The 15,056-nt window shown below is 56.3% G+C and overlaps 1 protein-coding gene across 1 annotated transcript in view; it reads right to left on the bottom strand.

Moving 5' to 3' along the window:
• Positions 1–14,915, bottom strand: part of TMEM63B (transmembrane protein 63B) — a 24,413-nt gene extending 9,498 nt beyond the window's left edge. Inside the window, exons 1-10 of the mRNA XM_007458287.1 lie at positions 14,882–14,915; positions 8,623–8,805; positions 8,323–8,402; positions 8,020–8,058; positions 6,948–7,038; positions 5,451–5,488; positions 4,378–4,520; positions 4,227–4,278; positions 3,658–3,766; positions 2,940–3,010 (exon numbers count right to left, since the gene is read on the bottom strand). Coding sequence (XP_007458349.1) covers positions 2,940–3,010; positions 3,658–3,766; positions 4,227–4,278; positions 4,378–4,520; positions 5,451–5,488; positions 6,948–7,038; positions 8,020–8,058; positions 8,323–8,402; positions 8,623–8,781 — 782 coding nt within the window. The 5' untranslated portion in view covers positions 8,782–8,805; positions 14,882–14,915. The remainder of the gene's footprint in view (positions 1–2,939; positions 3,011–3,657; positions 3,767–4,226; positions 4,279–4,377; positions 4,521–5,450; positions 5,489–6,947; positions 7,039–8,019; positions 8,059–8,322; positions 8,403–8,622; positions 8,806–14,881) is intronic.
• Positions 14,916–15,056: the final 141 nt, after the last annotated feature.

The raw sequence follows: 15,056 nt of genomic DNA, 5'->3' as shown, positions 1-15,056 counted from the left end.
CCACCATCATCCTCTGCAGGGACCCTGCCCACCCGCCCCCAACTTTCCCCTGTGACCCCATCACCTTCAAGACACACAGCCCCAGTGCAAACTCCCTCTTGCACTGTCTGCAAAAATGACAGCTCCTGAGAATAAAACTTTGAAATTCCTCCTCATGCTTATCTGAGTGGGGGGAATGTACACACATAGGCGGGGGCATGGACCCAGACGTGAGCGTGTACCTACGGGGCGCTGGGGACACCACGGCTGTGGTCTGATTCTTGTCTGGGGCTGTGAGCTTTAAGTTGAGAGAAACTGTTTCTAGTATGGTTGTTCTCCTAACCTTGCTCCTAGAAGACCTGATTACAGTCCAATAGTTAACCTTGACCATCAGCTGACCCCAACCAACCCACAACCCTGGGCTACGGAATGATCTCTGGCCCAAGACCGACCAGAGGTTGATCCTGAAACCTAACCTGAGATTGACCTCTAACCCTGGCCGGAGACTGATCATTTATCCTGACCCAAACTGATCCATAACCCAGACCCAATACTGACCCTCAAATCCTGACTCGAGATTGACCCCACCTTGACTTAAGACTGACCAGATAGACTCTCAGTGCCTGGTACCTGGCAGGGCTCGAGTGATGCTTGCAGGCTAAGTGGAGGAGCGCTTCCTTTTTCATCCTGATCACACAGGGCTCCTTGATCCTAATCCCTAATCTAAACTGAGTCCCTGTCTTTTTCTTTCTTTTTTTTTTTTAATTTTTAAAGAGGAAATACCAAGTGTTAAAGATTCAGGAGACATGGTTCTAAAGTAACAAGATGGACCAAACCCACGAGAATTTGGAAACTTAAATCTGGGATGGGGTCCTTGAAAAGCACTTCCCAGGAGGCTTCAGACTTTTCCCCAGACACTGCTATTGCTCAAACCATTTTAGGGTTCCTCTTTGCAAGGGCCTTTAGCCCTATGGGAGGCTGAGCCCTCATTTTCACCCGACTAATCTCTAATCCCCTAATCCCCACCATACAGGTTCCCTGATTTTGTACACAGGATAACCCCTGACTGTGCTGGGTCAGTCCTCCAACCAGACAGACTTCAGACCTGGACCCCAGACCCTGCCTGATGCTGACAGCTAGCCAGGGGCTCCACGAGGACAAGGGCTGCGTCCTGCTCAGCACCATATACCCAGGCCTGGGCCAACAGCCTGCACATAGTAGGTGCTCAGAAAATACCCACTGTGCTGTGGAATGCACAGGTCAATGAAATGGCTGTTCCATAATGCTCACCGTACCGATCCTAAAAGACACCAGTTAGGATTGCAGTCTCCCCAACCCCTGCTCATAGGCTGACCGCTAATTTTAATCAGACTGTTTCCTAAACAAAATCACCCACTGACCCCTGAAACAGACAACCTGGAGCTCACAACAGTGAGCTCCCCACCGATCAAGCCTGGCTCTTCTTTGTCTCCCTGGGATGAAGCACATAGTAAGTGTACCATAAACAGTGTACTGGATCAATGGATGCTTGACTCACAGGGTTCACTCCCTCACTGCACTCAGGGCTCTGCTCTAACATCACCCTGCCAGAACCCCTGCTGCCCACGCCATCGGAAACTGCAACCCTCCCTGACCCTGCTCACCCTGTCCCCCTCCCTGCTTTGGTTTTCTTCTTAGCACCTACCCCTACTTGACTAGTTCATTTCTTTGCTAACTGCCTCGCCCCACTAGAATGTAAGCAGATGAAGGCAGGGGCTTTTTCTTTGTTTCCTGCCATATCCCCAAACTCCTGCCCCCGTGCAGGCACATAGCAGGTGCTCAAAGGATCCCTGTTAGTAAAGGACTTGTCTGTACAAGCTGACGGCTGATTCCACTTGAGTGGTAACATTAAGATGTCACCTAATTCTCAGCACACACCGTCCTTTATCCTGACCCAGCCTGCCCCCTAATGCTGAGCACAGCTTGAACCCCGGATGGGACCCCAAATCATTTTCTCACCCTGACCAGTGATTGATGATCTAATTTTGGCCACTGTTCTATAAACTGTATGAGGGCAGGACTTCTTTCTAACTGACTTATGCCTGGCACACAGAAGGTGACCAATAAATGCATGTTGAAGGAAAGAGTATATTCACCCACAAATGCCTGTCACAAGCCAGTCCCTCTCCTGTAATATAGAAGCCTGGAATCCGACCCCGATCCAGTCCTGATCTAGGACGACGACTGATTTCTCACCCAGACCACCAATGTCTCTAATCAGAACCACTGGACAACTCCTAATACTGATCCCAGACCAATCCCTGAGCAGCCCCTGGACTGGCCCCTAAAGCTGGCCTCTGCATTGCAAACCCCCAAGGGCTTGATGGTCTCGTACTCATTTTTAGAGTCCCCAGGCCATCACAGTGACCTCAACAGCACCTGAGAACGTTTGCTGAATGGACAGATGGATGTGTGATAGGATCCCTAATCCTGTACACAGACTGTTCTGGCCACCTGGAGGTGTATATCCACCCCCTCACTAAGACAGACTTCCAGCTAAAAAGCGTCTCGGAGAACATGCAGTCCAGACTCTCCTGGGCTCCTTGAGGATCCACTGAAAGCCGAGGAGCTTCTCCCTGCTCGTCTGCACACAAGCTCTGGAATGCCACACACAATTCTGAGACAGCCACACACCCCAAGGGCCCGTGGACCTGCGGTCGACAATCCATGACCCTATTCAAGCCAGGAGGAGAGGCCCAGGGGACTCATTTTTCAAGTATTTCTCCTGCTCTTTGAGGGCTCTGAAGTCCAGCCCAAGTGCTAGACCGCCCTGGAGTCAGAGAATTCTTCCTTAGCCTAACCTCCACCCCTCACTGCAGCCCCTGACCCCCCTGAGAGAGAGGCATGTGAGGATGCTCTCGGAGACGGAAAGCAAAGAAGGGTCCACAGGTCCTAGGGGTGGGAGTGGAGGAGCTACTCACTCAAAATGCTTCTTGATCTTCTCTGACTCTGCGTATTTGGAGATTCCGTTGATGAAGAGAGTCCGTTTCACCTGGGGTGAGACGGGTGCAGGTTGGCCTTCCCGAGGCTCCGATCCGGGAGAATGCAGGGAGGGGTGGGGAACAGGTGAGCAGAGAGGAGCAGACAGGAGTAGGAGGAGGCCTTGGGAGAAGCCAGGCCCAGGGAAAGCAGGGGGAGTGTTTCTAATAGAAATCAGGCAGTGAACAGAGTGAGAGCCCCGGGCCCCTTGCTCCCTGAGGGGTTACACAGTGGGAAGAGGGGGTTCTACTCTCAGATCCTCAGGCTGCGAGGCCCCAGCACAGTGGGTGGCATGCAGTGGGCATTCAGTACTGGTTTTGGGAGTGAATATTGAAGGACAGGGACGATCACTCCCGTAATATCCACCGCAGATATTTCCTGCCCCGGTGCCTTCCCTGCACGGCCTCACCTCACCCCCACCTACCTCGGGAGAGGGACTGTTCTCTCATTTCACAGTTGAGGAAACTGAGGCTGGGAGAGGTAACTTAACTGGCAGGATGGTGGGGTGGAGGAATCCTGAGCTGCTGAGCCAGGGTTCAAAGCCAGCTGGCCTCACCTGGAGCCAGCCAGCCAATACCCCTTAGGACTCGGGGCAGGAGAGGCCTGGAGGGAAGGGGAGGGGCCGGGCTTGGGCGCGGACCTGGGCTCTGCTCCACTCACCAGGTCGTCCTCCTTGTAGCGCATCTTGGAGGTGTGTCTGCGCATGCTGTAGACGGTGAGCAGCAGGTACAGGAAGGCGAAGGAGGTGTGCAGCCAGAGTAGGTTGTTCCTGGCGGGCAGAGGGGTGCGTGGAGCCACCGGGGGTGGGAACACTCTCAGACACCCCCAACTTCCCACTGTTAATTAAACCCTGGTACAGGGCCCCTAGAGCACTTCTGAACCCCTCCCAAGGTGGGCCCCACACCCCACATCCTCTAGACCCCAAGATTGTTCCATTCCAACTGAAATGTCCCCAAGAAGTCATCTCTTCATGCCCTACCTGCTGGCTATACTGCCCTCCAACCATCACCAGCCAGCCCTCCTTGGCCCGGGGTTGCACACGGCTCTTCTTTATCTGGCCATCCCTGGGATCTGCTCCTTCTGTTTCCATCCCAAGCCCTCAGGGACCCACAGTCATCTCTGCAGCCTCAGCATCTCTCCCCTGAACACTCCCTTTTGCCTCTCCTCCCTGTTCCCACCCAGACTCTGGCCGCAGACCCGGGCCTCACTGACCAGCTTCCCACCCTTACCCTGATTTCAAGTTGGCAATGGTGGTTCTCCCGAAGCTGTAGGCATTGTTCTCTGGGGGGGTGGGGGGAGGGAGAGGACGACGGTGGGGTCAGGGCACAGCCCCTCCTGCCCCCTCCCCTCCCTGCCCCGCCCATCCTGGCCCTCACTGACCCAGCAGGTCCCCTGAGAAGTTGACGGGCAGCACGATGCCTACGGAGAGGACGCCCACGACCACCAGCAGCCCAATGATGTGTCGCTGGAAGGACAGGTAGTGAACAGCGTCGCCGCCACATTTATCCCGGATCTCGTCATCCCTGCAGGCGCCGGGGACAGAGGGATGCGGTGAGGGCCAGGGCAACAGAGGGGCCGCTTGGCTCGCCTGCCCTTGCCCACCCCAGCCCACGCCAGTCTGGCAGCAGGACGGGGTTGAAAGGGGGGGGCTCTGGGTCCCCCATGTTCTGGGAGGGGAGGGAGGAAAGAGAGGGAGGGAAAGGGAGGGAGAAAAAGGAAGGATGCAGAGAGAAGGGAAGGGAAAGGGAAGACAGAGGAGGAGGAGAGGGAGGGGGGCAGGAAGGGGAAACAAGGGGAGGAAAAAAGAAGGAAAAGAAGGAAGACTGCAGAGAAGGAAGAACAGTGAGGAATGGGGAGAAAAGGAAGTAAGAGGGTGATCTGGAAAGGGAGGACGATGGCGGCAGGAAGAGGCAGAGGCGGGAGGGAGGAGGGAGGTCTGGGAAGCAGTGGCGCTTTAGGGGTGCTGGCGAAGCCCTTTAGACTTGGGGAGGGGCCCCAGGGGCCCAGGGGCGAGGGCGGTGGTGGTGCTGACCTGTCCGGGCTTCCTGCCTCTCTCAGGGCTCACTGCCTGCCTGCCGCACTCTGGCTCCATCTCCTGCCTGCTGCTGGCTGGCTGCTCCCAGCCTGCCTGATGCCCCCACTCGCTAGCTGCCCGAGGCTCTGAGGTGGCTGCGTGAGCCCCTGCTCTCATGGGGTGGCAGGGGTGGGGAGAGCTGAGGGCAGAGCGGGACCCCAGGCAGCGGGGTGCACAGCAGACTGTCGGGGGGTAAAGTGACTCCGGCTTGGAGGAACAGCAGGGGCCTGGCTCCCCGGAGCAGGGAGGAAGGTGCTGGGCTGGCTAGGAGCGCTAAGGCCCTCAAAGCTGCTGGTCTCTGGACTTTGTAGGGAGATGACAGGTCTGAAGTTTCTCTCTGTTTCTTTCTTTCTTTAGAGCCTGAAGACCGTTCACTTACTTTATCCTGAAGATGGCTGTCAGCCAGGAACAGAAACCCTGCGGGGACAGAGGGCTATCGGCTAGAGTCCTCACCCCACCAGCCCGGGCCTCCCTTCCCCCTCAAGCCTGCCCTCCACCCAACCCCGACCTCGTACCCACCTGCAGGCTGTGGCTCACCTGTCACAGCTCCCACAGTCCCCACAGAAACTAGCTCATCCCCAGAGAAGGGGACAGGAAAGGTGCCAGCCCTCAGAGAAGAAAAAGGACCAAGGCCAAAGGGGGTCATCGGCGGACCCTCGTGCCCAGAGTGCAGATCCCCACAAACACCCAAGGGGGCAGCAGAACTGGAGAAAGTCCTGTAGTTGTGTGGGCCAGGGTGGGGATGGGTGGGGTTCAGGGTTCTAGGAAGGGACCTCAGGCCTGCAGCTAACACGGCGAGTTGGCAACGTGGCTGCCAAGAGCAGAGTGGTGGGCCACGCTGCCCAAGGTCCTGCACCTACCTTCCAGGATGCCCCAGAGGGACCAACCCAGGGTCACTGTGAGCTGCAATCTCCTGCTCTCAAGCCCCCAGGCTTGTCTTCAGACAGAGACCCCACTCAGGGCAGAGTGGGGATATGCGGGGCAGAGCTGGACAGAGAGACCCTCCCCCAACTTCCTACCGGGAGAAGATACAGGCATAACACGGGATGAGGGAGAGAGGTGCCCTCCAGCTAAGATGCAGGACTGTGCTACCTGTTGCCAACATCACCTGAGTCTGGGGATCATCTGGACACCGCTGGCTGGCAGGGATGATAGCTTTGCTTTGCCACTTACTAGCATGAGTCCAACTCAGGAAGCTGACAGGCTTCTGCCATGGCGGCTACAGGAGCTGCCGCCCCCAGGGCCCACAGCCTAAGCTGGACTGATCAGTGCCACCCTAGGGCCTGAGGATTAGAGTTCTGACCAGGATTAGAGTTCTGACCCCAGCAGAATGACAGAGGGCCAGGCAGGTAATGTCGGAGTGTGGTGTCTGACCTGAAAGGGGTCTGGGGTCCCCTTGCATCACCAAGTACATGCCTTGTCTACAGGGGCCCCTGCCCCTCAGCTCCAATCTACAAGCAGGTCGGCTGGCCCCAGGCAGCCAGGGGCTGCCAGCCTGCAACCTCTGAGCAGCACAATGGATTGTGTGTTTTGCTAGGTGGGCCTGGAAGGCTCATTATTACTTCTAGAACCACATCTAAGAAAACAGTCGTCCTTAGCATTGATCACTGGAGGCAGGCACAGAACTCTATCGGGGCAAATGACGTTTAGAAATCACAGATGTTCAACCTATGCTGGTTTGGAGGCTGCCATAGAAGACAGAGCCAGGAGTTCTGGGTTCAGGGACTACCCCGTGGCTCTCGGACAAGCATTACCCTTGCTGAGGAAAAGGCCACACTCCATAGGCCCCTGACTCCGTAACACTGGAAGCTACAGGCTGCTGAGCCCACCTGCCCTGGAGGAGGGGGTGATAAGAAGTTGGGGGGATGGCACTCACATTGTCTCTTTGGTCAAAGTCGACGGAGCTGGAGACAGACGTGAGACGCTCATACCGGTCGTGACTGTCCCCGTGCATAGCTGAGGCCACACTGGGGGTGGGGAGACGAGAGATCAGAGAGCTGGTGAGTCCGAGTCCCTGGGGAGCCAGGTGAAGTGGGTGGGCTACCACTCCAGAGCTCCAGGGTCCAGACAAGGCACAGAAAGCACAGAGGCAGAAGCGGGGATGAGTGACTGCCCTCTCCCTGCCTCCCTTAAACCCGCCCCTTCCCTTCAGGGGATCCGGGGGACCTGGGGGGCACTGATGCAGGGCATGGGGGTGAAGAGAGGGGGTAGTGTTCATCAGCACCCCGTGGAGGTTGAAGGAAGAATGTGAGCTGGCCCTGCAGTTCCGGAGCTGACCAGTGGGGGATGGGGGAGCAGAGCCCACACAGGGCACAGGGCAGTGGAGGGGGTGTGGTGAAGGACAGGCTGGACCAGGAGAGCCCTAGAAGGCCCGGGGGGTGAGGGGGGCTGGGGGGTGTCCTCCACCCTCCCTGTTCCCTGACCCCAGCAGCTGCCGCAACTCCAATGCCAGGCCTATAGACAGAGACGGTGATGGACACAGAAGGCCAGACTCAGAGCTTCTCTGGCAGCCCCCCTCCCAGGCCTCCAGAAGGGGTGAGCAGGGAACCCTGGAATAGGAAGAACTAGCTGTTAGGGGGTGAGAAGCCACTGGAGACACCCAATCTTGTCTCTGCAACCAACAGGACAACTATACTGTGGGTTCTCGGGAGGATGGCTCCTCCAGCCCAGCGAACCAGGACTGCTGAGGCCTGCGTGTGTGGGGCACATGGGGAGGGATTTCTCCCGGGCTGGGGGCCGGAGGGAGAGACGGGGGAGTGCGGCAGAGACAAGCTGGGGAGCCCCCGGCTCTGCAAAGCACACCACCTGCGTTAATCCGAACACGAGCCCGCAGAGGAGAAAGCTGAAAAGAGAAACCGGCAAATGTGGCAGGAAGACAAGAGAAGCATGAAAGAGAAGAAAAGGGAAAGCTGGTTCAGTGGGGATGAGGGGGCTGCTGCCCCACATACTATTCCTGTTCCACTCGGTCCCTCTCCTGCCGCTGGCGCCTGGGGACAGAGAACAGACAGGGTTAGCGGGGGCAGGGGTGTGTCTCCAGGGACCGGCAAGGGACAAAGGCCCAGCTGTGGGCCCTCATGCCCGCTCTGGGACCAGTCCCTCTTCATCCCCCACCAAAGAGGATGAGAACGGGCTGGCTTTCCTCCTCTCCCCAGGAGTGTGGACGAGATGTGTGGGTGCACGTGTGTTGTGTGCGCATGTACGTGCACACGCAAGCCTGTGTGTAGGGGTAGTGGCGGGTCCCGGAGCCTTACCTGTCTGCATCTGTCACCAAGGCCAGCCGCCCATAGTCCCAGGCCACCTTCCGGAGGATAGAGAACAAGAACAGCAGTGCCTGAGGAAGGCAGAGGGGCAGAATTTTTGTCTTAGAAAGGGATGACTCTGGCTGGGGTGAAAGGTCAGAGGCTAGGCTTGGGCTGGGTGATGGGCATTCCCTCCTGCAGTCATGCCTGGGGGGTCAGGGGCAGGTGGGAGAGTGGTTAGAGCTGCAGGTGTTGGCCAGCTATGTACAGGGTGTGAGTGCCAAGGGTGGAGGGTGGCATGTGGGCACTCACAAGGAAGCACATGAAGTCCAGAGCCAGCACGGTGGGGACGCCCCCGAACGGCAGGCCCTGCAGGACGGTGCTGCGGATGCGGGCACTGTAGCAGTAGTCCTTGGGATTGCTGTTGTTGAGGGCTGTGGTGCCCAGTGTGGCCAGCAGGAAGGGCAGCATGGCTGCTACTGCCGCATGGTCCTCCTGGGAAGAGGCCAGAGCAGTCAGCTGGGCTCAGCCCCTGTCCCCCTCACAGTTCTGTTCATGGCTCCGGCAGGATGGGCGTGGGCAGGGGACAGTGAGGGCAGATCCCCGGGCTGCCTGGGTGGGTGGAAGCTGTGGCCTCTGGAGATAAGGGCCTGGGGAGGAGAGGGTTGAGTCACATGGATTTACCTTCACTGGCTCTCGGGATGCAACCCCACCCTGGATCTAGAGAACTTGGCTCAGGTCTGGACTAGGGAGACTGGTTTTTCTAAGCTGGAAGCTGTCTGTGAGTCTCTAGCATTTACCTCCTACCACCTCCATACACACACATTGCCTCTCCCTTCCCTCTCTCTCTCTCTTTCCCAACACAAACTCTCTGCCTCTGTCTCTGTCTGTCTCAGGCAGGGTGCAGAGCTGAGCCTGAGGGAAGATGGGGAGGGTTCTTAGGTCTAAGGGGAGGGGTCTCTAGACCAGAGGAGGATGGGTCAGGAGCCAGTTACCTAATCCTGATCTTTTCTTTCTACCCCTATTAGAAAAATGGCATGGTTTCATTTGTTCAGTTTTCAACTCTGTTAATCACCTTCCCAATATAATTGGCTTCAAAATAAGATGCTCAGCTTTAGAGTTGTCCCTCTGTCCTCAGAGTAGGGGTCTGAGGATGGAGTCAGAGTGGAAGTCCATTAAAAAGCAGGACTTCTGGGGCTTCCCTGGTGGCGCAGTGGTTGAGAATCCTCCTGCCAATGCAGGGGACACGGGTTCTAGCCCTGGTCCGGGAACATCCCACATGCTGTGAGCAACTAAGCCCGTGCACCACAATTACTGAGCCTGTGCTCTAGAGCCTGCGAGCCACAACTACTGAGCCCCCTCACCACAACTACTGAAGTCCACATGCCTAGAGCCCATGCTCCACAACAAGAGAAGCCACCGCAATGAGAAGCACACACACTGCAACGAAGAGTAGCCCCCGCTCGCCGCAACTAGAGGAAGCCTGCGCGTAGCAACGAAGACCCAATGCAGCCAAAAATAAATAAATAAATTTATTTTAAAAAGTAATCTCTGAGAGATTAAAAAAAAAAAAAGCAGGACTCTGGGTTTGTGTGACCTGCCTCACTCGCCCCAGCTACACCTGTTTACCCTCATTCTTTTTCCTGGGCCACAGCAGCAACTACACCTTTCACCCCTTCGGCCTCCTCACCTCTTTCCAATTTTCTTTGCACCTGAGTTGTGAGGACTACAACTCCCAGAGTGCCCTGCTCCTGCCCCTGGAGCAGGGCAGGCTGGGAATGCCATGCCCTGCAGCGAGCTTTTCCATTGGCAAAAGAAGGGAGAGTGGGTGGGGGCCTCTCATCTGGCCCAAGCCCCCTGCAGCCAGGGTAGTGTCCTCCGGCCTGGTTCCCTGCCACTGTCTGGTTGTCCAGCCCTCTACGGTCTGGTGGATGGGTGGGGAGGAGGAGGAAAGGGGCAGCCAGCCTGGATGCCTGGATTCTGGAAGTGCCTGGGGACCAAGCTGAGCCCGGTTCTGGGGAGGCTCCTGGGGCAGAGGAGAAGTGTGGCCGTGGCACCACCACCCCACCCCCATCCTACTGGAGGGCCACTGGGGGCCCCTTCTGCTGACAACACTGAAGCTCTGCCTTGTAGGTGTGTGTGTGTGTGGGGGGGGGGGTCCCCAGGGAAGAAAGGAAACCAGGCAAAGAGAGAGAACAACAAACATAGAATCGGTGACTGCAACTCTGGAAAGCAAGCGTCCCCCAGCCCCCTGGGGTGGTTCGGAAGGTTTCTGCTGCCCACCAATCCCATATTTTCCCCTGCCTCTTCCTAACATTTCAACTGCAGGGCAAGATGCACTAGCTCTCAGATGGAAGGGAAGCTGGGGTTGTCTGTGTGTCTCACTTGGTCCCAGGGAGTCTCTGAAAAGCCTGGGTTAGGAAGGCTAAGGGAATAACTGCCCTGTGTGTTATGCCTCCCTCTTCCTTTCCAGCCCAAGTTGCCTTAAAAAAAACCCCATTAACTTAGTAATTGTACCAGGTGCCATGTGTGGAGTGCCCACTGTTTCAAGAATATATACATTTTTCATTTAATCATTGACACTCCAGAGTTGGATGTCATTGCCATTTTAAGATGAGGGCATGGGGCTCAGAGAAGTTAAGTAGGTTTCCCAAAGTCATACGCTCATAAAATAATGGACCTGAGGATCAAACCTAGGTCAACTTCTTTCTAAAGCTTTAACACTTTTCAGGGCACCTTGATGCTTTTCTGACACGCCTAGAACAGGACTCTGCAGACTACAGAAGCTTCAATGAACACTCATCATGTGTTCTCTGGCTAGAGAACACCACAGCACTGTGAGAATGTGTGTGCTTAGGTGTGTAGACTTGTGTTGATATGTGTATCTGTGTGCGTGTGTGGTGGGAGGTGGGGAGCTGGGTGACTACATGGCAATCCACGGAAATGAAGAGAGTCATTGGTCTCTAAGTGGGGGTGTGTATGTGGGTGTGTCTGGGAGCCTGGGTATGTAAACATAAGGTGCACCAGGAAAGGTTAAAGGTATGTATAGGTATCTTGCTGTGGTAACTGGGGGTCCTCTACACAAGTCCCCCCTCCCTTAAGTCCCAACTCTAATGCACTCCAGAAATCGATCCAGCCCATACCCACTCCTTGCCTGTTTCTCTCCAAAAACTCCAAGGCTCCACCAGGCCAGAATGTAATGGGTACAAACCCCTGGAGCAGCATCCCCCTTCCATTCTATCCTCTCCACTCCAAGGAAGGTGGAACATTCTGGGAGCTCCTACATAAGGGGACCCAGTAGAGTAGGTGAGGGTCCAGGTACGTGCTTAGTAACTGAAGTCACCAGGTCCATCTGCTGCCTCCCTCTTTACAGTCACAAAGACTCTCCCCTCTGCAACTGCACTGCTCTTCCCACCTGCACCAACAGGAAGGCAGGGCACACTCCCCATTTGACAGGGCAGGAAGCAGGGACTCGGTTGGAGAAACCACTCACAGGGAGGTCACAGGGCAGGAAAGGGTGGAGCCAGGGCTGGTGGCTCGGCTTGCTGACAGGGTACTCCAAGCTCTTAATTGTGGAGGCGGGGTTGCTGGGCTCAATTTCACCCAGAGCAGCTGCTCTCAAAGCCTTCACTGAGAGCAGATGAGAGAAGGGAAGAGACTGAGGCAGAATGTTTGGGGGAGGGAGGGGCAGTTTATCCACTCCACAGGGTTGCCTGAGCAGTGGTATCCCAGAATTTCTCTAGCCTGACACTGAGGCTTTAGCTGGAAGTGTGCAGGGAAAGTGATGGAGGATTTTATTTCTAGCTAACTGATGGTTACTTTATCATCAAGAAGTGTTTGCATGGTGGGGGTGGGGTGGGGAGGGAGTTATAAATTAGAAGTTTTTTTCTTAAAGAGTTATTAGGAAAGATTTAATTTAGGGCTTGGGATCATAGGAAGGCAGTGTGGTCTGTTGGGAGGAGATGAAGATGGAGGCTAGTTCTGTTACTATGTAACCTGGGCCTCAGTCTTTCAATGTGTAACAAAGAAATATTAATGCTCCATCCCTACCAACTTCAGAGAGATGGGCAAAAAATGCATCCACAAATGAGGATAAAAGTGGTAGGAAAAGAATGCATTTATCAAATACCTATTTAACTCGTATTTTGTGCCAGGCACTGTTCTAAGTGCTTTACAAATGTTATCTTGTTTACTCCCCATCACAACCCTAGGAGGACACTGAGGTACAGAGAGCGTACATCACCTGTTCAATGGCACACAGCTAGTCTGTGATAGATCTGGGTATGGACCTAGGCAACCTGGCTCAAGCCCATGCTTTTAACCACCGCACCTTTTGGCCTCAGCCAACAGAGGAGCCACTTCCATCAGGATGCTGGTGGTTGGGGGTTGGGGGTTGCCAGCTACAGCTCTGGAGATATGCCACATCCCATTTCTACCTGTTTGCCTTCCCTCTTGCTTCTAGCTCCCAGACCTTCCACCCTGGGTTTGTGATTTCAGGTTCTGAGGCAGGTGTAGGGGACCAGCAACAGAGCCTGGTGGTTAAGAGTACAGGCTCTAGGATGAGACAGATCTGGCTTCTTACCTGGCGACACTACCTCACCACCCTGGGCCTCAGTTCCTTCGTCTGTAAATGGGGATAATAATTCAGTCATGTGGTTGCTTTGAAGATTAAACAAGATGATTTAGGTAAAGCTCTTAATACAGTTCAAGGAACAAATGGATTCTAAAAAAATTAGCTACTGTTATCAATAAAGTGTGGAATAAAAGGGGTTGGTTTAATGAAGGAGAACTGGTAAAAAGCAAAATAAAACAGAATTTAATATGCTAGAACCCCTCAGTCTGGATGGGCTTCTTGTCTAGACCTAAGGGCTTACACTGCTTTCAGGACTCTGCCACCGAGTGGCAGAGAATGTTTCCAAACTCTTCAAACAAACTGATCCATCTGTAGCAGGCTGGGAGGTGGGGGCATGGGAGGGTGGTGCTATGCCAGGATGGGTCAGAAGTTCAGGCAAGAGAACTCTTATTGATCCACTACCAGGCAGGGTGCCAGGCTCTTTACCTGTACTATCTAGTTTGATGCCCATGAGTAATCTCGTAAGGAGATGGTAGTAAACATACTTTTTAACTGACACTAAGGTTCAGACAAGTAAGTAACTTGTCAAGGTCGCACAGCTAACGAATGGCAGAGCTGGAATTTGAACCCAGGTCTCCAAAACTGTTGTAATTGGAGGGAACTTGTAGGATGTCCAAAAGGGGATTGTTAGCTACTCACCAACTGCCTTCTGCCTTGACACATCCCTACCCACCCACCCATAGGCCAAGATCCAACTGGATGAGCCAACAGCAGGCCCCAGCATGTGCCACCTGGGGCATGCCAGGGCCTGGACCCTCTGGTACCCTGGAGGACAGTCATGCTGCCAGCACCCCACCCCCCAGCCCCCCCGCTGGAAGCCTGACAGACACTGTCACTCCCCTCCTCACATGTTCCTGGGAGGCAGGTCTGGGGGCCCCTCCTCAGGAGGGGCTAGGGTGGCCTTACTCTTCCTGGGCTGCTGCAGACCCAGGGAGAGGCTAGAGAGTAGTATTGGGTACAGAAGTCCTGGCCCTCCCGCCTGTGCGCCCCCCCCTCCCCCCCTCCAGGAAAGTGGAGTGCTGAGCGGCCAGACATCCACCCAGGGGACCCAGGCAGGAGGCAGCACAGAGCCCCAAGGGCAGCCGGCCCCTCTGACCTCTCCTCTCCACTTCCCAAGCGTCCTTCTCTTCTGGGGAGGAAGGCGCCAAAGCTTTGGGACTGTCCTCCCTAGGTGGTCCAGCAGGCCAGGAGGGACAAAGCACACCGCCCCCCTTCCCCCCAACAGGGCCTTTGCCCCACTCCGGCTCCGAGTCCGAATCCTTTCCCCACCGCACCCTCCAACGCAGGCCCGGGCGGCTCATGAATGAACTGTACTGTGTGGGGAGCAAGGAGAGGACACACTCCCGGGGCCAGTCGCCTCCCCAGTCCTCCGACCAGTCCCCAGACGGACCGGGGGCAGCGGCCGGCCTCGCAAACCCTGCCCTTGCCGAAGCCCGAACCCCTGCCCCGGGCCGGCTTCTGGGGTACTCGGCCCCTGGAGCAGGAGAAAAGATAAAAGGCACCGAGGACACTGGACTTGGAGACCCTGGAATTCAAAACTCGGGGGCGGGGGCGGCAGATTCCCCACAGCGGCGGCGGGCTGATGGGGCGCTGCTGGAACCGCGGAGGGGACGCGCACCTGGACCGGGCAGGTGGGAGAAGAGTGGCGCTAGGGGGCCGGGGGCGGGGGTCCCACCCCTCGGATCCCTCGAGGGGTGGGGACAGAGGTAGGTGTACCTCTGGACCCCCGGCAGGGGTCGGAGCACTCACATGATAGGCTCAGGACGGTGCGGGGTTGGGGGCAGCGCGCGGCACCACTGGTCCCGCGGGCCCGGGCACCTCTGGGTCCCGCAGGAGGTTGAAGGGAGGGGACGCGCAGCTGAGACCGGGGTTTTTCTTTGGGTGGTGGTGGGATCCTCAAAGAAAAGAGAGGGGGCTGGGGAAGGGTCTCGTACTCACCCCCAGGCGCAGACTCAGCTCCGGCTTGGAGCCCCGGGTTGGGGCGGGGCGGGGCTGGGGGAGGGGGAGGGGAGTCGCTGGGAGGCTGGAGCTCCGGGCTCCTGCGGCGGCCGCGGCAGTGTCTGGGGGAGGGGGAGCGGGAGGAGGGAGAGGGAGGATGAGGGGGCGGGGCCGC

The sequence above is a fragment of the Lipotes vexillifer genome, unplaced genomic scaffold (genome assembly GCF_000442215.2).
Source record: "Lipotes vexillifer unplaced genomic scaffold, Lipotes_vexillifer_v1.1 scaffold4, whole genome shotgun sequence".
Lineage (NCBI taxonomy): Eukaryota > Metazoa > Chordata > Mammalia > Artiodactyla > Lipotidae > Lipotes > Lipotes vexillifer.
Note: the sequence above shows the minus strand (reverse complement) of the source record. Positions and strands in the feature narration are given on the sequence as shown.